General features: G+C 43.1%; 2 protein-coding genes across 2 annotated transcripts in view; both read right to left on the minus strand.

Annotated features, from left to right (window-relative positions):
- Positions 1–1078: 1078 nt before the first annotated feature.
- Positions 1079–14870, minus strand: acvr1ba (activin A receptor type 1Ba). The gene is made up of 9 exons (XM_017415131.3): positions 14673–14870; positions 6089–6325; positions 5748–6008; positions 5411–5641; positions 5119–5286; positions 4861–5017; positions 4367–4491; positions 4128–4258; positions 1079–3554 (listed from the first exon to the last, which is right to left on the minus strand). Exons 1-9 carry the CDS (start codon positions 14734–14736, stop codon positions 3429–3431), a joined length of 1500 nt encoding a protein of 499 aa, XP_017270620.1. The 5' UTR covers positions 14737–14870; the 3' UTR covers positions 1079–3428.
- A 3505-nt stretch (positions 14871–18375) lies between these two features.
- acvrl1 (activin A receptor like type 1) overlaps positions 18376–26929 on the minus strand; it is a 16107-nt gene continuing 7553 nt past the window's right edge. Inside the window, exons 3-11 of the mRNA XM_017415224.3 lie at positions 23948–24019; positions 22983–23228; positions 21681–21886; positions 21494–21593; positions 21255–21401; positions 20858–21133; positions 20540–20737; positions 19659–19789; positions 18376–18835 (exon numbers count right to left, since the gene is read on the minus strand). Coding sequence (XP_017270713.1) covers positions 18689–18835; positions 19659–19789; positions 20540–20737; positions 20858–21133; positions 21255–21401; positions 21494–21593; positions 21681–21886; positions 22983–23228; positions 23948–24017 — 1521 coding nt within the window. The 5' untranslated portion in view covers positions 24018–24019 and the 3' untranslated portion in view covers positions 18376–18688. The remainder of the gene's footprint in view (positions 18836–19658; positions 19790–20539; positions 20738–20857; positions 21134–21254; positions 21402–21493; positions 21594–21680; positions 21887–22982; positions 23229–23947; positions 24020–26929) is intronic.

The raw sequence follows: 26929 nt of genomic DNA on the forward strand, positions 1-26929 counted from the left end.
CCCCCCCGACCCCTGACCTCCGTTTCATCTTATTTCTTTGTCTGCTTTTGTTTCTTGGAAAGGAAAATAAAATGCATTTTAAATACACCACCGTTGTTTATTTGGCATATGGGGAGAAGAGGCATTTCTTCCACGTGCTCCTGCATTATTTGTTTATTTGATTATAACAAACATTACTTTCACATGCAGGTTGAAACAGAAGGATGGATGAAGAGGGCAAAGGTCAAACAATAGTCTAATCTAATTTTCTATTCTTTTTTGTACCTGCCTTAAAGTTGAGCCTTGAAGTTTTCATATTTATTATTCTGTTAAAGATTCTCTTGCATCTTGTCGCAGCTTTTAAATCAAACTGCGAGGATCTATCAGGACTGAGGACAAGATTCCCAAAGAACTGAAACATTATTGGTGATTAATGGGATTTTGGTGAAATAAGCCCTCCTTGGAGCTCAGACTGAAGCAGAAACATGATTCAAAGTTTAAACACTTCACGCGTCTGATCTGACACTTTGATATATTTTACACTTTTTACAGTCAGTTCAGGTTTTTATCATTTTTTACAGATGTTTCCATGTAGTGTTTGTCAGAAAGTTCCAAACCTTTGCAAACGGACTCCTCTCACAGAATTTTTAATACAAATAAAAACTACATCAGGATGAAGTTCGTCTTCCAGCCGGTGTGCGTCTCGTCGCTGTAGCTCTTATGGTTTTCTCTCCAGACGCAGACGGCTCTCACCTACTCTTCCGTGGACTTCAGGCGTATTTTAGCTCCAAATATTCCCATCAGAACAGAAAGCGAAGGCACTCTTTAACTCGGCAGCTCTCCGACGTTAAACCCACGTCAGTCGTCTGTCGCTCATCACTAAGATCTGACTTGCGGCTTTTTGTTCGAGGCTTAATTTTCCGTTTGCGTTTCCGCCTGCCTCTTTCGTGCTTGTGCAGTCGGGGAGCGGGAGACGCAGACGTGTGGTTACCACGGTGACCCCAATGCGCCACCGTTCAGTTCGCACAGAAACTCCTGAGGTTATCAGAAAAACTGCTGGCAACTAGAGGTCGAAATCAACACAAAGTGAAACCACAGATAAGAAAAAGAGGAATTTATTGTATATCGTCTATATACACCTTTGAGCTAATTTGGAAAAAAAGATCTGCACGTTATTATTACCTTTGAAATCTTGAAGTTTTACCTAAGAACACAATGATCAAATACCCATGGCAACGAACCAAACATGGACAGGAGTGTTGTTGTTTTTTTTCTTTTACTTGGACAATTTTGGTTCACCTGACAGCACTCTTCTTATCCATCGTATCCACTACACTTCTACCCATGTTAACAGTAGCAGCAACAATTCTGGGTTACAAGAAAAACAAAAAGAAACAAAAAAAAAGGACAGAAAAATCGACCTGTAGGAGATGGAAAACAGTGCAAGACGACCCAGTGTTTGAGACAGCATGCAGGATGGATACTAAACACCACACGTGGATTCTGAGTCAAGTGACGGCGTAGCTAACGTTAATTAACTAAGTAACGAACGCCCTTCAGGACATAACAGTGCGGAGCCCAAAAGGTGGCGAATATCAGTGTAATACTTTCGCAGTGTTGTCTGCAGGGGGAGCCGGAGCTGCAGAACCGGGACGAAAACATGCATTTTCACTCTGCAGCAGCCTCTGAAGCTCAAAGTTCCCCACATTTTACATTTTACCCGTCAGCAGTCGCTTCTGAGGGAAGGAGAGGTGGAAGAAATAAAAAAACCAAACAGCCAGTGGTAGTATGTAGAGTTTACACGACGCTCCGATGTGTTCCAGTGTTAATGAGGAGGAGATGACGCCACAGAGGACTAAAACAGGGACTTATATGTGTGTGTGTGTGTGTGTGTGAAGATCTGGGATCAGTAGTACCACCAAACTGCCGTGAAAGGAGCAAGAGAGGAAATTAAAATAAAATCAAGCTGATAAGTTTGTTTTTAAAAGCACAATTAGAAACCCATGCACACAAATAAAAACAGACCCGTGAAAGTACCGTTCGAGCAAATTCACCGTGTGGCGTTTAACGGGGCGGAGAAAACACACATTTTACACAGGAAAAAAAATAAAATAACAACAATTATATGTACCCATCATCAGTAGTGTCTAATGTCAAAGTAAAAACAGAAGCCATGAAGACCTCTTTACATGAAAAGTATTTAAAAAAGAAAAAAAAAAAACAAACAAACAGATTTTTCCGTTGCCATTTTCCCGCGCCTCGTGTTTGCTCGGCGCGGTCGCCAGCAGGGTCGTGGCTACATTCATCTTCAGAACGGTCTCACTACAATGACAACGAGAACCCCTCGGATAAAAAAAACAACAACAAAACAGCAAGTTTCATTTCCAGACTCTGGTCTGCTGCGTCTCGTCTCACAGTGTTCATTCATATGAAACAATCTATCAACAAATAAATTAAAACAACAAGAGAGAAAAAAAAAGAAAAAGGAATTAAACCATCCCAGACATTTTTCCCTGCCACGTTTCAAACTAACACCAGGACATCCATTGTGTGACACCTGCAGGACTCTCTCTCTCTCCCACATACACACACACACACACACCCACACACACACACGAGGGAGCTACAGACGAGTGCAACTCATTTTAGTTCACGGTTTATATTCAAGTGGGGAATAAAAGCTGGCTGTTCATGCTTAAATTACCAAACAAATGATCCGTTTTTTTCCTTTTTTTTTTCTTTTTAAAGTTTTTCCTGCTTCGTCTAAGGAACTACAGCCTAAACCAGAAGACATCTTAACATCTCAGAAACATGCTAGTAGTTCGGACACCTTTTACACACAAATGCACACAAACAGGAACAGTGCTTCAGCCTCTCTCCTCCTCCTCCTCCTCCTCCCTCCCCCGTCACCTCACACACAGCGAGAGAGATATTGCAAACGGATGTGAAGCGTCGTTTCTTTTTTTAAAAAAACAAAATAAAATCCACGACACGCTCGACTCCTCTGAATACGTTTAGTCTGTCACAGAACAAAACTCATCATAAGAAAGAATAATAATAATAAATGGTGTCGCTGTACATTAGTAGTATTTCCTGCCCTGGGAAATGAAATCAAGAAGGTGGAGTGTTATGATATTACCAGCAGAGCTGTAGTGTGTTGTCGCCTGTGGACAGGAGTGTTGAGGAGATGACACACGAGGAGTAAAAGGGATGCAGGGGGAGGGAGACGGGGAGACGGGGGAGAGGTGATTTTTCAGTAGTTTTGGCTAAAAAGGTGAGGTAGGCCTTGTCACAACTTGGAGTGTGGCTTTAAAACTGGCAGGGTTTTCACTTGCAGTCTGTCTTTAGTGTTTGTTTCCTATGTGGGAGTGAGATCGGGTTTGTGCGTCTCCAGCGCGTCCTTTCTCTCGGTTTGTCTTCTTTCCTTCCTTCTGCCGCCGCCTGGACGCTCACATCTTGACGTCCTCCTCCACACTCAGCTGAGACAGAGTCTTCTTGATGCGCAGGGCCGTCAGCCTGGCGGCGCCGTTGGCGTACCAGCACTCCCGCATGATCTTGCCCATCACACGCAGGGACTGCGCGGCGAAAGGACACCGGGGGTTAGGATCGAGACACACCAGCTGCTTTTAACGGCAACAATCAACGATTCGTTTAACGTGAGCTCCTTTTTATTCCTGATCTGGAGGAAATTGCTACATTAAAGATGAATGAATAGGGGTGTAATAAGAGCTCAAGAGAATAAAACATCCGGAAAATTTCTTGGAAACTGTCACATAGCTGAGTTTGACCATCTGTCTGAGGAGAGCTGCCAGTCAGCTGAGGAATTATTCAAATCTGTCTCAACCTGGGCCACTTTTAAGAAGAAGACCCAGCAGGACTGTTACTAAAACCTGGATCTTTAATAACCATCTGAGCAATAAATTATGTTCTGTCCTCCTTTGAATCTGAGAAAATAAAAACACTTTGTTAAAACCTCTCTCAGGATGTTGGACACTAAAGAGGATATCCAAATTATAACAAAAGATGAAATATGGTTCTTATTTTTCAACCTAAACAGATTTAACCAAGAGACAGAACATGATGTACCGCACCGTCTGTCAGGATATTTTTAGTTGATCATCAGCGCAAAACGCATAGCGTGAAAATACCTCGTAGCTCTGCCACCAGTTGGGCACGTTGGGCCTCAGTTTCTGGTCACAAACCACCTTCCTCATCTCCTCTATGGAGGGGTCGGAGGGCACGAGGTCGTAGTAGGGCAGCTGGTACTCCTCGTGGATACCTGCGGGACGAACGGGGAGAAAAGGTGAGCCCTCCGCTTTCTCGTTTCGCTTCACATTTCTACCCCTCTCTCTGTCATCGCTCCTCCATCAGCAGCGTCCGCTCTTACTTCCTGTGTTGCAGCGACGCGCAATCTCCCAGTACACCAGGCCGAGTGCGTAAATGTCGGCGCACTTGAAGGAGTCGAAATGTTTCATGTTGATGGTTTCGTCCAGGACTTCGGGAGCCATGTACCTGGGCGGACGGGAGGGAAATAAAAATCAGTCATGGGAGACACCGACGGGTTCTTCTTTTTCACAATTACTGGTGAACGCTGATCATGTTAAATTGGCCAGAACATCTTTTGAAGATAAGCTATTTTAATATCATTTTGTAAGCCAATTTTATTTTCCCAAGACTATAGATTTAAAGCCACATATGGGCAAAGCAACAATGAATGTCTTAATACTTTCAGATGTTGTCTAGTGATATTTCCTGGTGTTTTTAGTAAGTAATTGGGATTTAAGTCGTGAATAACAGATAATTCTGTCAGCTCAGCCCTTTAAAATCTTGGGAAAATACCTGCAAGCTGCAGAACGTGCAGACGAGCATGGAAACATTTACCTCTTAGTGCCCACACGCTGGTTGGGAGCGATATCGATTGTGTCTGTGATGGACTCGTGGCGGACTGCCAGTCCCAGGTCAGCTATAGCGCACGTGCCGTTCTTCTTAACTAGGATATTTTTAGACTTCAGGTCACGGTGAGCAATGCCCGGCTTACCTGCAGGGGGAAAAAAAAGGAGAAAAAAAAAAAAAATCACCCTGCTGTGTTCATTTATTCATTCTTTTAAAAAAAATGTGAACTCTGTCGGTTCGTCTCACCCTGAGTGCCGAGGATCTCCATGTGCAGGTGGGCCAGGCCGCTCGCAGCTGACAGCGCGAGCTTGATCATCCCCTCGATGGTGACCGAGTAGCGGTTCAGGTAGTCAAAAAGCGAGCCGTGCTCGTGATAGTCTGACACCAGCCACAGCTGTGTCCACGTGCCATTGTCTAAAGAAGATTACTCAGTTAAAAGAGCTCCAGAAAAAAAGCATTTCTGCTCATTACTAATACACTCTTAGCTATTTCTTTAACTTTCTAACATACAGACTGTGCATTTTGAATTAAAGAAGACCTTTATTGTCTGCTGCAATAAATCCCAGAATGTTCTCGTGCCGAAGCATGATTGTCTGGTAGATTTCAGCCTCTCTGAACCAGGAGCGCTCCTCTCTGGATGAGAAAATCTTCACTGCCACATCTCCGCCTCTCCACTTCCCCCGCCAGACCTCCCCGAAACGACCCTTTCCGATGATCTCCTGCAGCACAATGGTCCTGGCCACCGTGCGCTGCACAAACAGGGGCAATCCTGCAGGGGGCAGGCAGTCAAACAGATCGGTCCTCCTCAAACTCTAAAAACATCACTTTAAATCACCGTTTCACCTTGCTGCACTGGGTAGGCGGCATGCACTGACCTGAGCCCGATCCTGAGGTGGACATGTCATAAATAAGGTCCTGCAGGGTCTTGTCCTTGGCCAAGTAGAGGTGGTCACACGAGGGGTCCTCCACCTCCAGCCTCTGCCTGTGGCTGTAAGCTCTCTGGTGATGGCAAAACCAAAACAGGCCGACCAGGAAGAGCACGGCGAGCAGGAACACGGGGACCGCAATGATCGCCATCAGCTCCACGGCTCCCAACGTGCTTCCAGGGCTCGACCGGGGTCCACCCTTGGTTGGGACTGAGAAGGAAAACGATGATTAATTTTAAAAATCAGACCGTCACGACTGAACTGAAAGGTGTTGGATGAAGGAGGCCCACCTGGGACTTTCAGGTCGATACTGTTGCAGTAGTCCACATAGCAGCAGTGAGTGTTCATGTAGCCTTCGGCGCTGAGACAGAAGATGGGGTGTCCAGCGGGAACCAGTCTGTCCTGGCTGATGCAGACACGCATGTTCTCCTCCCGGCCATTCACCATGTAGGTGGAGGCCATGCAGGCGCCGTCCGTCTCACACTCGTAGCCCGACTGCACGCAGTTTGTGCAGTTACAACGTAAAGCTGGAGGAAAAAGCAGAAAGACGTACGGTGTTCAGAGTTAAACATAAAATAAAAAAAAACGAATCAGTACCGCACTTTGTCCAGCAGGGGGTGAGCTTGCCCTACAGTTTGAACACAAATTGTGAAGCATGTCCCATTAAATTGTAGGTATTTTATGATGTGTAGGTCAGCAGGAGCAGCCAGACGGCCCCAGCGGCCCTGAAACCGGATCCTTCACTGCAGATGAACCCAAACACGCAGGGTGGAGACGGACCCACCCAGAGGGACACACAAAGTGAAACCCAACAAGGGGAGAGGGCTCACACCAAATCCCCACTCCAGCAACCCGCTTCGTTCCCTTCTTCTGTCTTTCTCACAGTGACACACAAGAGCTGCCTGTGTTCGGGCTAATAAAAACAGGAGATCCATTAAACACGGCACACTCCTGCGCAGGGAGCCATTCAAAAAAAAAAAAAAAAAAAAAAGGCAACACAATGAAACTTCTGCCACAATAAAACCACAGTGGTCCATCTCCTCTGTGAAATCAGCCCAGTGCCAGGAAGTCTACAGCAATCTGCAAGATCTAAAACAGAAGAAGTCCTGGAACGGTGACTCTACTCTAAGCGCATAAAAAACAAACCTACAAACTGATTCGATTTGGGGTAAAATGTGATTTTGAGTCATGGCACACATGCTTCTCATTTGGAGGAAGGTCAACACAATGGACTTCTATGCTCCTCTGCTGCCACGGAGCACAGACTGACCCGGTGGGACGGCTTATGGAATGGCGAAAAGGAGTTTTTCTTTTAAACATGGACAAACAGAAATGATATAACGTTTTACCACACACACACACACACACACAACCTGACAGGCCAAGAACTGGTCTGTAGTGGGAACAAAGGCTGGACCACTTTAGACCTAATCTCAGGAGATTAAACACGCACACACACACACACACAAAGGATACCACTGTAGCTACAACAACAGGAGGATACACAAAGAGGAGAGGAATTTCAATCCTTATTCTTCAACAACAACAAAATAAAAAAAAGGATTCAGAACTGGTCAAACAGTTTCTGGCCCTGAGGAAAGCTGGGATTTAAAGACCGGCAAGAATCCATTAATCCTCCGTCTTATTCTTCAGCCAGATGAGCTCGCCGTTTTTCTCTTTGCTATCTTTAAAAAAAAAAAAAACAACAGCAGATTTGAACACCATTTACAGAAGCATGATTATCAAGAATTCTTTAAATAAAAAGTCACTCAAAAATGAGTGATTCATTGATGGGAGCCATGAGCAAATAGGAGTGAAGTGCCCAAAGCCACAAACCCTGGTGTCATAGGACTGGTTCCCAATGAAGTAACTTCTTAAAAAAGTTGATGTATGTGTTGGAGCATTTCTTTTTGGTGTTGGAGCATTTCTTTTTGGCCGTGGTGTGCGTGCTGATGTGTTCATGCTTGTTCACTGATAGTGCCTGGAAACCGAGGCACATATAAAGGAGGTTACAGTAAAAACTCTCATGCGTTTTCTTGTTGATGTGTGTGTGTGTGTGTGTGTGTGTCCGCGAGGGCGAGCCTGGGAGAGTGTTTGTGCACCTCAGATGAGTGGGAAAGTGGCAGGAACTCAAGCCTACATGTGTCCAAGTTCACTGAAGTTTGCATGCAGATGGAATTTCCTGCAGATTGCAGAGGTGAATCAGGCTGATAAAGATAGAAAAACAAGCTCTGGCTGTGCCACATCAAGCACTAATGAAGCAAGCTCAGTTTAGCTAAATAAGGGTACTTGCCGCCCCCCCTTCCCCTTATTAATTGCATAATTATTTGCGGAAATGATCAACTCATGGCAAGTATATGAAGACTAGATGCATTTTGATCAATCCACCTAAAAAGCAGCTTTAGAAAGAAGCAGCTTCTCCTCAGAAGGCTCGTAGACGCAGACGACTGCAAGCCTGCCTGTGTTCTTGTGCGACGAACATACTTGCTCCAGTGTATGGCAATAAATTATCCGCGGTGACGTGAGGAGAACGGCACGATCTAAAAACCAACAGGCCCGCGCATCCATCACAGAGACACAGACACGAAGACAGAAGCTCAGAACCAAAACCAATCGCGGCTCAAAACATACACATTTACATCTCCAGGCAGCCATAAACGGCTTGTGGTCTACCAGGATTCTGGTTTGTGGAAAGTCGCTCTTTTTTATTTCTTCCCCCCCCCTCCACAGGAGTTGTTTAGGACTAAAAGGCATGTAGTCTGCTTCCAATCTAACAAGCAGAAACACAATAAATGGCTGATGTGGAAGATTTATAATCTTGTAAGATGATAGCTTCTCTTTCTGAGCAATTCGGTGATCAGCCTGAAGTCATTCGTCACAAAACGAAACATCGCAGCTGAATTAGAGAACGCAATGAGCCATTACAGTTTTTAATGATTTACAACAACTAGTGCATTAAATAAGTCAAACAACAACTTGGCGTTTATCAGGAAGCCGACTTGTTTTCGCAGTGTTCTGCATAACTTTCTGGATTCAGAGTGAAAAGTATTACAAAGGAATAATAACAAGCGAGCTTTGAGTTGATGTCTGAGTGAACTTTGCTCTTGTGTCCACATAACTGGTGGTCTTTACACTGCTCCTTTGTGAGGAGATTACGGCGACATGAGGGTTGGGGGGTGCGGGGGGGATTGGACCGGCCCTACGGGAACAAAAAAGCACGGAGCAGAGGACTGCACTTCTGTTGGGGGGGATGGGTGGGTGGCGCGCTGGGGACACACAGATGAGGGGGGGTTACCAGTAACAACGACAATGTTTGGGGGCCAGACTGAATGGGGGCTGGTACCCATTTCAGCAGGATAATACAGACAAGGAGAGAGCAAAAGGGGTTGGGGTGGGGTGGGGGGCAAGGACTCCCAGACCCCCCTCTCTCTCACCCCCGACCGCTATTGAGGTCTGCCCGAGTGACCAGCTGCGACTGTCATTAAAACCCAGTCTAGACTTTGACTTACAGGAAAACAGGGAACGATGGAGGAAAACAAGGAGCTCAGAGACCGAGAGCCGTCCCCCCTTTGAGCTGCTAATGAGCCAAGTTCCTATCATTCCGTTCGTGTTGGGACAGGAAACGACAGACACAGCGAGGAAGAGATTAATAAAACACGGCTGCCATAAACAATCGTCACCTCTGCTTGGACCTGACAAAACCCCCGGCGTAGTAGGGATCCAAAGCAGCTTTAACCTTGACGACTGTATTCACTTGTTCAGGCCTACTCACGCAGAACAAACCTGTCAAAACAGAGGAGTGCCTATGAAGCACGGGAACATCAGGAAAGTGTAGTAAACATACTCCAAACCTCTGAGGTTTATGGAAATACGGTACAAAAACACTGTTTTTTTTAGGGAGAGCCGAGTTTGATACAGTAAGTATGTGCTTGTGTGTGGAGAGCAGAGAACCATTACCAAAATGCACCGGCTGAAATTAGATCCATACGGATGCCAGACTGAGAGTTGATCAAGACAAGCAGACGCCACCAGACAGTGTGAGTGCAACACACACACACGCGTGTGCACGCACAAGCAAAAACCGCACACACACCACATCTGTGCCCTAATCAATGGTAGGGGAAGGAGGAAAGTCATTACCTTTGTCTGCATCTCAGGGTCAGATTACTGATCTGATTCTAAAGTGAAGTCTCCGGGGCTGAGGCTGCCTCTACTATCTCTACCAACCAACACCCTGCAGGCTACGTCCCATCCTGTCTGTCATCCTGAATAGAATCAAAAGGCAAACAAGTGAGTGCCTGGGCCTTTTTCTTTTCTTTTTTTTGTTGTTGTTGTTTAAGACTTACTGCAGGTGCTCAAAAGAATCAAAGCTGCCTCTATAATGCTCGATCACACTGGAGTCTGCAAATTAATGCCACCCTAATAAAGGTTATGACGAAGAATTGCTCGTTTTGAACACATTTCATTGCGTAGATAATGGTAATATATAATTAATATGTTTAAATCAGAAGAACACATTTATAGTCCATACAATTTGTATGTATGATATAAAAAATATAAATTAAAAGAATGTTTGCAAGTGTTCATTATTACATGTTGTGTTGTTTTTTTGTTAATTTTAAGACAAAGCCTGCAGTTCTTACCAATAACATCTCTACAACCAGCTGAATATTCAGGCTTTTCATTTTTAAATACACAAATAAAAAGGTTTCGTTTTGTTTATTTGTCATGCTGGAGTTTGCATGATATATTGTACTTCAAGTTGCAAGTCTTTGGTTATTGTTTACATTTTATTATACACTGTAAATGTCAATGCTTACCGTTAAACACAAAATGAAATTGCTGATTTAGATTTTTGGAAGAAATTCAGCCGTTTAGATTAATTGAGAAATTAGCCTATAAGAAAAAAATAACTTTAAACAGTTGTTAGAGGCAGGTGTAACCATCTGCCTTTTGGTGGCAGGAAATAACATTTGGTTTAAAAATAAAAAGCTAATTTTGTTTTTGCAGCCATTAGGTTTTGTTGACGTAGAAAATTTAAAGCATTCAGCTATACTTGTATTAAAATCCTAATGAAAAAGATGGAATGACAATAAAATAAAAGGGACAATTTTGCTTTTTTGGGGGGTTCATTTGGCAAAGATTTGCTTTACAGCAGATGGAGAAAACAACACATTTTTATCAAATACGTACACAGCTGCTCTACCATGGATCTCTCCAGCTGAAAGAAATCAAATCAGAGAAGTTTAAAAGAAACCTTTGAGTAGACTCCACGTGTTCCTGCAGAAAACAACAAAGCAAGGGCATGTCTAATCTTAATTCTAACAGCAGCCAGAAAAATAAAACAGAAACAAATTAAATGCCTCTGCAGAAAGATATGTAATGCAGGACAGGTCTCAATCCTAGCCTCTGTTGACATGAAAACACACAGCTACCAGGGCCGCCGGGCTGTTCTGTGAAAGAGACACATTTAAGATACAATACAAAACACGCACCATTTTACCACTCAGCTATATAATTCCACTACTCTTAATGCATCAAAAGGCACAGAAGCAGACTCTCTGCTGGCAGAAATCCCTTGTGGTCCAGTATCAATGATGGGGGATGGAGTTACGTATGTGTGAGTGTGTGTGTGTCTATGGTGGTGGTGGGGAGGCTGGGTCAGTCCGAGGCTATGCTGTCTGCTTTGGCAATTAGGGCTCTGTGCCTCCGGGCCAGTGGAGGTCATTAACAACGCTGGTCATTATCGAGTGAAAAACTAGACCACCCCGGACCCGACCTAACCTCGACCGGCTCAGAGCCACATTACAGAAGCTGTTGGTAAACACAGAATGCTAAAGAGAACACAGAAACTCCTGCAGCTTCATTTGATTGATTACACATCAGCTGCTGGCTCCACAAGGCAAAATCCAACTATAACCTAAACGTAGACACAAACGGAGAAATGCATCTTTACTGCTTTTTCCTATCTAAAACCAGAAGGCAATATAACCTCCTCTCCCCTTCTTCTTCTTACAGACACACACCTTTGAACCCAGGAAGAGTCGCTCTTCCTTTGTACACTCCCTTGGCCCTGCCTCATTGGGCAGGTGTGCACACGCTCCACTTTGACTAGCTTCCACCGCATACCCTCTTTCACATCAGCAATGACATCAAATAGCACCTGTTTGCCAGTTTACCTCTCCAGTGTGCAAAAAAAGGGGAGGACTTTACATTGTTTCCAACTCGATACACAGGGACGCATACGAGCAGAAGGCCGGGATAAATGTCAGTGCAAAGTTCAAGAGATAGCAGGAACCCGAGCAAATCTATGAAAAAAAAACAACAACCTTCCTTCAATTTTAAGATCAAAAGCGAGCCTGAGACTTCCTCCAACACCCTGGAGGCAAGCTGGTAAATGAAAACAGAAGTGGGACCACAGATAAAGCACCGATTAAAACCTGACAAAGCACAGGCTCTTTCCTAGGAGATAGAGGAAAAAAGGAGAAGGGGGGGGGGGAGAGCTGCGACGCGCCCTGCCTCACAGCACTGTGGTCGACCGTGCAGATATCACATTGCCGCTGTGTTTAATTCACCCAGACTGACTGTGCCACGAAAGGCATGTAATACCCACAACACCGAGCGATCCGCATGAAGCCAACAACACGTGACGCACTCGTCAAACCTGCGAGGAAAGCGCACCCTCCGCAGCAAATCTGCGTGCACGGGCCTGTAGAGCCGCAGCAACTTTCAGGTTAGTCTGGTTTCAGCCCTTCAGCGCCATGCAATCCATTATAAGATGTGAAACCGTGGCTTAAGTCAGACTCGCGGGCCCCTTTACCAGTTGGACGAACTCATCGTCGCCTTGTCTCGTTTTTTTTTCTCCCTTTCCTTTTCTTCGCTTCTCAAACCCACCCACGCTCCCCTTGCCTTTCACATATCACCGTTAAAGCTGGAGAAGCCACGGCAAACAAGCCACATAGGTGTGATAATTTCCCCAGCGTGCCTTATATGACCAAGGAGGGGAGAGATATTTCCACCATTCTTGGAAGAATGACTCAATTAGGCAAAACGCAACATGTGCTTTTAAAAGATGACAGTGCAGCCAAGCTTTTCTTTCAGTACCAAGAAAATATGGAATGGCAACATGTAACATGTTAAGGGGTCAGCAAACACACGGCTCTACACACCGCAGTGTTAAAAGTTGTGTTTTATTTTCGTATTTAAATTAAGTCAAATTTAAATAATGACCTGTGGATGTGACTCAGGATTGGGTATCAGCTGCTTCCGCAGATGGGGAGGACTCAGACCGAAGCAGGCCTGTAGCTGGAGCCTTAAAAGACCCCAAACTCAGCACATTAACATCACAATGAACCCAGACTTCAACCCTGACTTCAGTCTGGGGCGATTCAATGGCGTGGCTGTTGTTGCCCTACGCCAGCATTCACTTTCTGCCGGAGGCCCACTAAGCAGCCTTTTCACTCCTTACAAACCGGGCGTCAATGATCGAGCTGCCTGTGTTTACTCTCCCCCCCAAAAAAACAGATTTCACGCATAAAGTAAGTTAGTCCTCCATTCGAAGGCTCCTTTAAGACGTGAAAACCAGCACTCCCCAAATCTGGAACGGGACATATTTTCCCATCAAGCTGTCCGACGCCGAGCAGATTTAACATTTAGACGCGATCTTGAAAGCAAACACTTCAATTCCTTCTAATGGGAACATATTTCACATTCTATTCTTTCAAGCCACAATCAACTTCTCAGATATCTCTTCAACGTCATTCTTTCCCAGGACAAATTACATCACTTTGCTGGGTTGGTGTGTATTTTCGAGGCTTTCAGCTCCGGATCTCTGCAAGTTTTTTCTTCCTGCCTGGAACCAAAGGCTGGAAATATCCGAAACAGAGTCTATAAGAGCAGAAAATTGCATTTTAGTGGGGTGCAGCCGTATTGTTACCGGCCATGAGGCTTTATTACGGATGTCCAAAAATGTTCAAGATAACTAATGGTTTAAAAAGCAAAAATATCATAATCCACTCCACTATTTAGGCAGTTTCAGACATCAGCAAATGGAATCAACAAATGCTAAATTAAAAAAGAAGCCTATCTGTACACAGTCTAGTAGTTTAATGTAAAAACTATTTTAACACAAAGTCAGCAGGGATGCTGCTTTAGCCATCTTATTCAGACTAATATGGATATTTTGGTGTGTGTGAGAAACTCCAGTGTTTGGCAGGTGGAAGAGCAGGCAGGATTGTGGATTTTATTAAATGTTACAAGGGCCTGCCACAGGTAACATCAGACAGTGTCCCAGGCAGGACGCTGATAAGCAGGCTGTTTGTTTTGTAAATATGTTAGCATATCAGCTCACAGATTAGCCGCGACACGAACAGCAAAACCACAATAAATAAGGCAATCCACGAACCCGCAAGTCGCAAAACTAAAAACATAAATAAATAAATCAGGGCAGGTTGTTAACAACGCCGAGCCTGTTAACATAACTCAAGTTGAAGGCAGTTGGCTAGCAAATGTTAGCTGGCGCCTCGACACTCGGCTCCACCATGTTGTTGTTGTGGTTTAGCCTCCGCCTGCCCGTTCATACGGCGGCTCGGCTCGTTTCCCCCACTCCGTGTAAACCAGGAAAAATACAGCCAATAAATACAGTGCTCCTGCTCTGTTTTGTTTTTGTTTTTTTTGTTTGAGTCGGGAGCCAAAAGCAGCCGAGCGGCTTTTGAGGTTAGGTAAAGCTAGCCAAATCCTCGATACGGGGAGCGCCATGACGATTAGCGACAACAGGCGATGCCCAGCAGCGGCGGCAGCGGCGGCGGTTCGGGGAGGCACGCCGAGACAAAAGCCGGAGAAGAGACCCGAGGTGGCCCCCGGGCAAACACCTACCGTCACCGACGGCCGCCGACCCGAGCAGGGCCAGCAGCGTTAGGGCCATTTGTCTCAGAGCCATGTCTTCTGAACGCCCATCTCGATTAAACGCGCTCGAAGTGTGTCGTTATCAAGGCGACCAGACGCGAAAGCCAACCACAGTCCGACCGCACGCGCACAGCACCGACTGATCCTAACAGAGCGGGCCGGCCAGTGACGCGCTGAGAGGGGGGCAGGGCAGGGCTGGGCGGCCGCACGGCCCCCCCTCTGACACCCGCCTCAGGCTGGTGGGGGGGGGGGGGAACTTTCTGTCACACATTACCAATCACAGCCAACTCTCTACAAACTGAGCAGCTAAGAGTTTAAATACTCATCTTTATTAGTTTTCCTCTATTGTTTTGTTCTTTTACTTTCCCATACTTTGAGCTACTTTGACCATTCATCTATCAAAACGTTCAGCTCACTCAGGATGACTTGATTTTTGTAACTTTTATACTTTTTAAAATATTTACCTCTACTGGCACATTTATATCAGCATACATGCTCTATTTTTTATCTTCTTGTGCTACTTTTAGCTGCAATTGACTATGTTATGCTTTTAGCTAGCCTTTTGCTACATTTATCTTTTAGCTATCCTTTGCTACTTTTAGTTTGTTTTGTTACTTTAAGATATTGTTTGCTGCCTTTAGCTTTAAGGTAGCATTTTGGTAGTTTTGGATATTAGTTAGTGTTTTGTTTATTGTATTTTTTAGTTATTTTTTTTGCTTCTTTGTAGTTCTTAGCTAGTGTTCTGTTTCTTTTAGCCTTAACAGCTCAATTATAGCTTCTTCAACAAATTTCAGCAGTCATTCAGCGCTCGGCGTTCTCTTGTTTCTCTTGCTGGTGTTTATTTTGAACGCCAGGAAACTAATTAGTTTTATCGAAGTAAAACATCTTATCATGCATTTGTTTGTCAGAATACTATAAAGCTGTTGATTTTTTGTTTTTATTTAGGTTATTTTAGTATCATTACTGATGTCACAGACTTAGAAAAGACATTTAATCATCCCACAGAACTGTAACAGGTCCTTTTCTCCTTCTTTTGGTCACTTTAGCACATTCCTTGGCTGTTTTCAGTCGTGTTCAAATAAATATGCTTCTCTGTTAGCCGCTCTTTGTTTAAATGAGGTAATTTTGAGCAATTCATCTTTTTTCTTTTATCAGAAAGGCCAGATGAATTTGGTAGTGAGCAACATTTCACTGGAAATGTTACAGAGAATAAAAAAAAATCCTTAAACGGATGGTGTTGAAAATGGTTAGGATAAAATAGTGAAAATTATTTATCTTCTTCTAATCATGTTGTGTAAAGTTTAACCACCTTAAGTCAGTCTGTGTTCATTCAAAGAACAAAACCTAACACTTATATTTAACTTATTTTCTGTCACTATAAACCTTTATTTTGAACAGTATAAAACCTTACCACCTATTTAACTGAGTGAATACATCTAGAAAACAGTGTGACTATACTAAATATTTCTGAAGATGTGAAATTATCAGTCAAATCACGTGTCCTTTTACCAGATAAAGATTTTCTGTGGATCATTTACAACCAATTTTAAATGCTGATTATGTTAGGATAACCGTGTCAAATCCTGAACACAGTTTTCAGAGCAGCCGAGGAGCTGAAGATCTGAGCTTCCTTCTTCTAATCAAATACAAGTCTGTCCTTCCAGAGTCAGCGTCTACACTTTCATATAAATTCAAGAGGCTCCTGTAGTTTAAATTTAAATATAGCAGTATTCAGTTTCCCTTTTTCTCCAGCTTATCTCAAACCACAAGTAAGCAGCGGTATTGGATTTTTCAGAAACTTATATCCTTTTGCAGTTTTTAAAAGCAAAAGTGTAAAATAAACCCATCAGGCTGGAAATAGCTAAATGTGTTTGGGTTCAGACTGAGTCCAGCTCTCTTTCTGCACTTGGCTCGCACTTGAATGTCCCACTGTGGAGTCGGGCTGCAGCCAGGTGCGTTCGTGACGTCGTTTGTGCCGGCTTTTATCAGTCGTACTTTAGCTGCCGCTCTGACTGATCCATCCTCAGGCCCAGTGGTGTCTGCGCAGTCCCCTCTGTGGTTCAAGTCTCCCTCTTATTTTATCTTTTTTTTTTTTATCTCCAACCTTCTTTAGTGCACGCCATCCTCTGCAGAAATCCCCTGGTCTCAGCTGAGGCACAGGGAATGATCCCACTGTGAAGAAGAACACACAGCTGTGGGAAACGGCGGGCAAGGCGGGCGCATAAACCCGGGCGGGGAGTTTAGGCTCTCTGATGCTTAACAACCCCCCCCCCCGCAGCGGTAAAAATAACCAGCTCTTCAACCGAGGGTCCAGACAGACTGAGAGGGAGTATTATCTCACTGCTGGGATTTGCTTAACAAGCAGACAGACAACATGCACGCACACACACACACACACGAGCAAAGATAGCCGAAGAAAAAGCTTGACGGAGACAGAAAGTACACACCGACTTGCAGGTATTAAACAGAAACAACCGAGCTGAGTTGGAAGTTCTGAGTAAGACGCATTTGCAAAGAGACAATACAGATCTTCTGAGGTGGGGTTCTGTGGAGAGGTTATGAGCGATTAATATCTTACCTGTTGTGGATGGCTCTTTGAATGACCCCAGTTTGGCAAAATAAGGTTTGATCTCAACCAGATTGATGAGCTATTGGCTGGTCAGAGTGTGTTCAAGACCCAACAAATGTTCCCTAAACAACCACTCCAAGATCAAAAGCTTTACTTTATGAAACTGAGAGTTTATACCAAAGGGTCTGCAAGAACAGTTTTGAATTGGAGTTGTTTTAAAACAGCAGCAGTCCACTTTGGCCTTGGCTCTGCTCAGACTAGCCGTTAGCTCATCAGTCTGGACAGAAAAAAAAAATCTCTTTTCCTCCAAACTGAACTTGTTCAAAGAGCTATCTACAACAGGTAAGATGTTAATTGTTCATTTATTTTCACAAAGCCCACCTTTAATGTATTTAAACTATCCCTTTGGGTTCTTCTAACACAAATAAAACCCATGAATGAATTTTAAAAAGAAAAAGAAATCTGATAAATTGATGTCTCTCTGGTGTAAAATAAAGATCAAGAACTCCCCAAAATATTTGCTTATAATAAAAATGAATGTTTTTTTTTGTTATATTTGTTAGATAATTTATAACTAATAAAAATATAAAACTGCATAAGCTCATCAAGAATACTGTCTTGTGTACAAACTAATGCCCCCTGCTGACCACTGGAAAAAATGCAAACAGTAGTCTTACAAAAACTCATGAATTACAGCATAAAATGTGAAAAATACAGTAATTTATTCAAGATATACAATATTAGGAATTATTACATAATTTTTTTTGTTGACCTTAGTGATTGTGATGATACATTTTTGGCTTACAGAAACAAAAAAATACTTCAAAATATGCTATAAAAAAGTATATAAAATGTGCCTCACATTTGAATAATACAAAATATGACCTCTTTTAATATATATTTACAATAATCAATACTGTAAATATCCATAGAATCCATACAAGTAAATCTTTCCCTGAACATTTACATCTTTATAGTTCTATTTGTCTGTGCAGCATGTCTTAAATGCTCATTTTACTTATGATAAATATGCTTAAAGAATAGGTATTTCTTACATATTTCCTGTAAAATATAAAGAATGCAACTAAGCTTCGTTACTCTTTGTGGTTTCGAGTGGTTTTAGTCATTGTGGAATTTCCACACAGCAAATGAAAACTGAAAAAAAAAAAGGAAACCGATGTGTATGAGTAATAGTGCTACGGTAAATTTTCCATCCTGTCTGTGTGACGCTGGTGGATGTTAGACTATAAAAGGCAAAGCTTCATAAATGGAAAAAAAATAAAACCATAAACAAGTTCCTGTATGACGGGTGGACTTGAAAGAACCAGAAACCTAATCCAGTCCAGATGCTCAAAGTCATTACTCTGACGTGGCGATTGTCTGAATCCAGATCAGTTGAACGGTTTTCACCTCGTGTCTAAATGTCCCGCTTGAGCTTATCTATACTGAAGTCGCTCTCTGTGTCCAGTTTGGAAAGAGTCTTCTTCACCCGCAAGGCTGTGAGGCGGGCCGTTGGGTTCTGGTACCAACACTCCTTCATGAGCTTCACGATGGTTGACAAGATCTGAACACACAAAGAGGAACGGAATTGAAAAGAGTAGCATCAAGTTGCTGCCGCTGCCTCGCACGCCAAACTTTGTAACAAAGATCTTGCGTGATCTGTTAGACCTGTTTGCTCAGAATCTGTTAAATTAACCAACATGTTGGGGTTTGCTAAGGTCGATTAGCTGCGGTGGCCATCTTCAATCAGTTGTAGATGTTCAACCAGTGAATACTTTCTGAGAGTTTCATCAAAATCTGTTCAGCGGTTCCTGAGATATTTTGCTAACAGACAGATGTGCACGCAGGCAAACATAACTTCATGATTACCCACCATCATATCATCTGGTTGTTGTGGTACTGATGTTTCTTATCTGTTTATAGAGACGCGTGGATACTACATGGTACTGTGCAAAAGTCTTCAGCCGTCTCTCCTTCCATCATATTTTAACTCCAAGTATTTAGACTTTCATTTTAATCACCTAAAGTGGTCTTAATCAGTTGTTTTTCAGGCTTTCTGATGTTTTTCTCTAAACCTTGGCGGCTTTTCTCAACAATTTTCAGCCCAGTCCTTGTAATAACTGTTCTCAGAGATTTTGTTGTTCTTGTGTTGTTTGTTTTTGTTTGAAGAGCCACTTAATGCTAACTTAAAAGGCTCCCAACGCAAAGCATGAAACGCACAGTCTGCTGCAGAGGTACATTTGGGTTCCATTGGTTTAGTTTGATAAAAAAGGCAACACGGTTTTACAAACTCTAAATAGTAATTTTGCATCTATAAACTAATTCCCTACAAACTGTTAGCAGAAAATGGTGTATGTGTGTGTGTGTGTGGTGGGATGATGGCCTACTGGATGGGAGTGGAGTCTGTTGTGCAGACTGGGCCTCTGCTGGTCCACACACACCACTTTCTTCATCTCCTCAAAGCTGGGATCTGAGGGAACCAGGTCAAAGAAAGGAGGACGGTACTCTTCCACAATCCCTACGAAGAAGAATAAAACAACAAAACTCACTTTTTTATGTAGAAATATATATATATAATACAAATAAAAAACAATATCCTTGGTTTAAACACACACACAGACACAAACACACAGACACAGTCTGCAATAGTAAATGTTGCAATAAGATTTAGTATCATATTCCACTGATTTATAGCCCCCTCTATTGGTTTTATCTCTTGATTTATTTCCAGAACATAAATCTCATAATACAAGGTCTGAAAAAGAAAATAGGCTGCAGTGGGAGTTTTATCAAAGTATGTTTGGCTAAACAAGAGAGCAGAGAAAATACCAACTCCCACTGCAGGAAACACAAAGAGCACACGTGTGTGATCCATCTGCACATGTTTTTATACTGTATTCGTGTGTGTGTGCGGTCGCCTGTCCAACTTTGTGTGCTAGCATCCATATCTTGTGCAAATGGGCATCTGGATCATGTAGAAGTGAGTGCTGACACCAGATAAGACTGTTTATAATTACTGCAGTGCTAATCATGAGAGAGGATAGCAGAGACAGACACAGAGCAGAAAAACACTGGGCTGATGAGAGACATGAGACTTGCAGCTTCCAATGTGTATTCTCACAGGGAGAAACAAGGACAGGAGGGAGGAAACACCTTTTTAGTAGGATATGTGAGGCTCTAACACTTTACCTTCTTCAAGATTGAAAGATTAAAAACACAGTAAATGCCTTTAAAATATCTCTGAAACTGGCTGCAGATGTCACCTCACCGTTGACGTTTGTCCTGCGGGCTATTTCCCAGAAGACCAGGCCAAGAGCCCAGATGTCAGTTTGCTTATAAGACTCAAAAATGTCCACACGGATAGTCTCGTCCAGCACTTCAGGAGCCATGTAGCGCTTCGTCCCGACGCGAGGATTGTTGCCCACGTCCAGGTAGTCGTGAGACTGAGAGTGGATCACAGCCAGACCTGAAGAAAAGAGCACATATGAACTGTTTGACTGGACTAAATATGACGTTTGAAAACAGACACAGCCGTGCGCGCTGAGCTCAGTAGGACTCAGGGTTTCATCTGCGGAGCGACTTTTACCCAGATCAGCGATGCAGCACTGCCCGTTTCGCTTCACCAGGATGTTTCGGCTTTTCAGATCCCGGTGGGCGATCGCCGGCTTTTCCTGGGAGCTGACGATCTCGGTGTGGAGTTGGACCAGGCCGCACACCACCGACAGGCACATCCTCAGGCAGCCCTCCGGCTCCAGGCTGCTGTACTGCAGGAAATCGTAGAGGGAACCCAGCTCATGAAAGTGAGTGACGAGCCACAGCTGGGTACTGGAGTTCTTGGACGTCATATCAGAGGCAATAAAACCTAAACCCCAGAAGAATGGAGGCTGTTTAAACGACGATGCCTTTGAGAATGAGACCATGTCTTTTCTGTTCACAGAAACTGAATCATAGGAGGGATTTCTCTCGATATTTTGCTCCCATACCCAGAATGTTTTCATGGCGCAGCTGCACGGTGTTGTAGATCTCCGTCTCTCTGAACCACGACTGCTCGTCCCTGGAGGAGAATATCTTGATGGCTACACTCTCCCCCATCCACGTTCCCCTCCACACCTCCCCATACCTGCCTTTACCTGGAGGCAGACTGGCACCGTTACACATCTGCAAAAGAATATCACGACAAAAATAACCGCATGGAAAAACAAACGTGAGAAAGGAGACTGACCAACACACTCAACGAGCGAGATCTGTCGAGCCATAGTCCTTTGGACCAGATACGGAAGCCCTGTCCCGCTCCCTGACGTGCAAAACTCATCAAAAATATCCTGGACAGAGAGAGAAACACACACAGATAGATAAATAAAACCCTCCAACATTATTCTGCCTCAGGACAAACATCAGGAGCCCCTTACGCTGTATGTGGGGTCATCTCCGTTGGGGACTTTGATCATGGCGCCGTGGCCTTCGGGGTCTTTCAGTTTGCAGGGCGCTCGTCGGAAGCGCAGAAATACCACGAAGATGCACACGCTCACGGCGGTGAACAGGATCACCAAAGACACAGCGATCCACAGCGAGGGCTGTGTGAATTCTGGAGGGGCTGTTGTGGTTGGCTCCCCATCTGGATAAACACAAACCTTCAGTCACATACACGCGCACACATTTAGAACAAGCCTATAAATACGGATAAGATGTTTAGGTTTTTGCCCTAATCCTTAAAGAAGGTAAAAATACTCTTTGCTATAGAACTAGTGCAGGGGTTTGCAGCATTTACAACCAAAGGAGCCATTTTTTTTTACCCCTTTTCCCACAAAACAAAATTTGTCAAGAGCTGCAAAACCTACTTGAGGGTTAAAAGAAATAAAAAATAAATAAATATGACTTTTAAGAAAAGACCAAACTCTTAAAGCCTCTGTGAGTCCTTACTGCATTTGTGGAAAATTAACAAATACCTCACTTTGAAATAATAAAACACATGTTTACATCCTGGTAAATCATTGTAATGAACAAAAACTAGGTCAGTTTGTTGGATATTTCATTGTGACTCACTGGATTTTTTTTCTAATAACGGCTGATAGCTTCATTTACTTAAAGTTTATTAAGTATTTTTGCACAACACATGACTCTAATAACTCGTAACACAGGAATGTGTTTATAAAACTGCTCTTTACACTTCTTCTCCTCAGCAATCTGCTGCAAATGTGTGAAAAAGTCTTTCATTTTCTTGTGGATTTCAGAGAAAACACCACACTGTATGGCTGGAAGTTCAATATTAGAGCAAACTGACTGATATGTTTGTTTCTTGTCTTAATAGTATCGTTCTGCTGCAGATGTTTTATTCACATTTTGCAAAAGAAAACAAAAAAAACCCAACAACAACCAAGAGAACTGCAACAATCAGTTTTTTCCTATTGTGGTTATAAATATAAATATTCATGTCCAGGTTGTTTTTGATCAAAGCTACAAAGAGCCACAGCAGAGGAACCGAAGGGCCATATGTAGCCGCAGCTTGCAGAACCCTGGATTAATGAAAAGCCTTAGCGTGTGTGTTTGCTCTGAATGACCACAAGGGGGAACCAGTTGCTTCTTAAGAAGAAGCTACCGATACAAAGAACAGGAAGTTCCTGTGCAGACTGGGCTCAGGCTGTTCACTGGTTCCTCAGACATCATGGCTATAATACTCAAATGCTGGGAATCTGTGTTTTTAGGGTACTGACTAATATTTGGAGGCGGCGTGACGAAGGCGTTGCACTTGGTCTGTGTGCAGCAGTAGGTGAAAAGGCCCTTGAAGGAGCCGTGGCACTGCTCCATGTAGTGAGTTTTGGAAAAACAGCCCCGTTCCTCTCTGCCATGAACCCAGGTGTAGAAGCAGTAGTCCCCTCGGCACGTTCCATTGCTGCACGTGTTTTTGTTGTTCTCACAGGTGCACAGCAGATCCTCGCCTTCTGGCTCGACCGTGGTCTCTAAAAAGCAAATGAAACAGAAGCTTTAACAGGCGTACCAACAATACAGGCAAGAGCGCACGAGTGCAGTGTTTGTTCTGCATGACAAATAAACAGCAAAGGACAAGAAGACGCGCTTAAAACTCAAAGACTAGCCTTACTTTAAGAAAATGTTAATTATCTGAAATAATAGGCCAGACTCGATGTTTTAACGGCAAGCAAACGAGTTAACCCCACCACAAGACATCACGTCAACAACCAGGCCACGTGGTTCACCAGGAGCGGTAACTTTGGTTTGAAATTACAAAGTGCACACTTTGAATGAGAAAACAGAAAGTGAACTCCAGCTTTTTGCATTATGGGATTAGAAATGCAATGATTTCATGCACTTTAAATGCAGTTAGAAGGATTGCTGAGATATTAACATGAGTTACTTGCAGCAATGGCATGTTGTCATTAAAAAGAACTGGCAGGACCGTAACTCTAAAGACATTCAACATCGTTAAAAGTACCACAGGCAGAGATTAACCGATTGAACTGGTTTTAGGCAATCTTCACCTGCCACTCATTTTGACTAATCCTGCTCATGTCAGGCAGGCAGGAAACAACAATCCTGTCTGGAGTTTTCGGCAGGACACACCTGCTTTTGTTCAGAAGCAGGCACAAAGTGGCAAACCTGCCGTCAGACAGAGCCAGATTTAGGGGGGGAGTTAAAACTTTCTTGTAAAACACGAACTCACCTGCATGAACGGCAGAACTCCACAGGAAAACTCCTGCAAACGCAACTGAGAGCAGAGCGGAGCGTCCCATCTCTGAAACGAATGCAAAACAGCAGAAATAAGATGTTAAAAGAATACCACTTTTGTTGTTTGTTGTTTTTTTTAGAAATTAGGAGCAGTCAAATGATTTGAATTTGAAATAATCCGGAAAAGCTGCCTCTTGATCTCAGTTTACAGATGGTAACTTAATAGCGGCGTCCCTGAGGAGCTGAAAAACAGTCTAAGCCAGGCCTCCGAGGAAGCTGTGAGGTCAAAAACAACAGCCGGAAGGTCCAGCCTGTCTGCCTGTGTTTTAATTGCATTGGGTGGGAGAAAAAGGGGCTTAGGGGAAACGAGTACGTGTGTTTGTGTGTGTGTGTGTGTGTGTTTGGACTGTGTGTGGCGCTGTGCTACCCAGGCTCCAGGCCTGACGACTCCACGACTGCCCTGCTCGCAGAGTAAATATTGATGGCTGTGCTTCCTGCCATTGAGCGGCCCCACCCGGCTGGCCGGCGAGACTGGGTCTGCTCTTTGTTTAAAGCTGCAGCGCTGAGAGGCGATAAAGTCTGTACCTTGAAATCTGAGGGAGTTCAGATCGTTACATTCCCTTCATATATTAATTAAAAGCCAAATGAAACAGTTTAAACAGTTAAAAGCAGAGAAAACATCGTTTTAATTGCGTGAACATTTCTTTCCAAATGCCTTATATTTACGGAAACATATGAGACTTATTCACATCCGCCTTATGTATTTGTTGTAATCTTTACCAGTGGCTTCATCATTTAAAAAAACTGTTTTAAATCATGAAGTTTGCTCAACCTTTGGAAAAAAAACGAATCATTTATGTTGGTTTGCAGCCAAATTTCAGTGGCCTCAAACCAACTTTGGCTTTAACACAAGGGTCTTAATCAGGAGCAGCGTTAGTATTTCTCTTCCCAAGAGAACTGTAGCAGTTTCTTTACTCTGTGCTGTAGACTTGGCTTGTATTCTGATTTGAACAACAGGATGGACAGGGATGGACGGGGAGATGAGGGACCAGTGGACAAGCGAGTGCTCTGACAGGTGAGACGGGATCTTCAGAACCTGAACTCAGGAGGGATGCAAGATGCCTCTTCTCACCATGCACTTTAAAACCATATTTGGTTCTGATGACTTCCTAAAGGACCCAGTAATTAAACAATGTATAACATCCATCCAGCCAACCATTTTTGTTTACTCGCTTCTCCTTTCCAGGTCGAGGGGAGCTGGTATCTATCTCCAGCCGTCACTGTGTGAGAGGCGGGGGACATCAAATTTAATGCAGCATCAGACATCAGAGCCTTTCTTTTATTAATCATGACCTCAATGTATTCTTAGACTACACATATTGTGAATAAATATTCCATTTATGTACACTGTATCTAACAGGAACATGAAGGAGGAATAATCCACAGGCTTCAGTATTTCTGATTTAGACACTTTTTACCCAGTAACCATAAGAAAGACCACAAACCAGATCCTTATTTTGACGTCACACACCAAGAGACACATGAACATCTGCGAAAATACACCACACTGGCCTTCTGATCGCTCCCATCAGCTCAAAGATTCTGATTAAGCTTCGTATTGTGGGAAAAATAGATTAAAATCTGTTTTTTAACAGTTAGAATAATTACTGTGTTGTGAAAAAAGCAGCATAATTTCTGCTTCATCAATCTCTTCTGTCAACTCAGTCTCAAACACACACATGCACACACACAAACGACTGTCAAACAAAGGTCAAGTCCCGTTCTGATCACTGGTGTTTTACAGGACCTTTGCTCTGAAATGTCATGTTTGGCGTTTCAAAGTCGTTTTCTTGCAGGTTCAGGAATGATAAGGTACTTAGTAAAGGTTGTTGAAAGTTCATGAGTAATGTTCAGAAAAGATCCCGGCTGGCATCAGAAACGCTCCTGGAATACTTTCATAAAAAATATAGTTTTATTGGCAGAGTTCTGATCTGTCACCAAAACACTCCAACATGCTGATGAGCATCATTCTCAAAGCGAGCCAGGCGGCAAGAAAAAAAAAGAAAAGTGGGCTTATTTTAATGTTTGTCATGACTTGGGGCTGTTTGTGCAAACAAGGAGCTCTAAAATTAATGAAGAGCTTGATGTGGAGGAGTCAGAAATGTCATTTTCCAAAAAATAATTGTGGCCTAATTAAAAGAAACAAATATTTCAAAATCGACTCTACTCTGCTGCAGAGGACTGTGTAAAGAAATACAAAAAGACCCATTTGGGTACAATTTGGTTTTGATTAGAAGACTGTAAAACATGAAAAAAGACATTTCAGGTAATATAATTCACAAAGTTACGTTTATAGTGGATGAAAAGCACAAAAGCCCTTATAGGAATAGTTTGCGCTGTATCTCTGCTTGTTTTTGCCCCAAACAGCCCCTAAAGGCTCTGACCCCGTGCACTTTGGAGCTGATAATTAATGCGGATGGTTTGGCGGCTTGAAAACCAAAAAAACGCATGAACAATGTGGTGTAGATTATTTTAAAGCTACTTTATAATTAAAAAACTAGAGAAATTGCATTTCCTGCGAAAATGCAGTGTGAATGCTTTTTTGCTGAATGATTTGACTGAAAGCTGCGAAGAAGCTGAAACTAGGCGGAACAAACCCTTAAAACTGCAGAACAATTCTTAAAAATAACAGAACAATCCTTGAAACAGCATATGAATCCTGAAAAATAGCTGAAAGATCCTTGAAAACATTCCAAAAAGCAGAACAGAACCTAAAAATAGCAAAAGAAATCCTAACACCTTAAAACAAATCCTTAAGACAGTAGGAAAAAACCTTAAAAACACCTGAAAAGACATTAAAACAGCAGAACAGTCAATAAAACAGAAAAAAAATCCTTAAAAACAGCAGAACAGACCAGTAAAACTTCAGAACAAACCCTTAAAACAGCAGAACAATTCTTAAAACACCTTAACAACC

This window comes from Kryptolebias marmoratus, linkage group LG8 (genome assembly GCF_001649575.2).
Source record: "Kryptolebias marmoratus isolate JLee-2015 linkage group LG8, ASM164957v2, whole genome shotgun sequence".
NCBI lineage: Eukaryota > Metazoa > Chordata > Actinopteri > Cyprinodontiformes > Rivulidae > Kryptolebias > Kryptolebias marmoratus.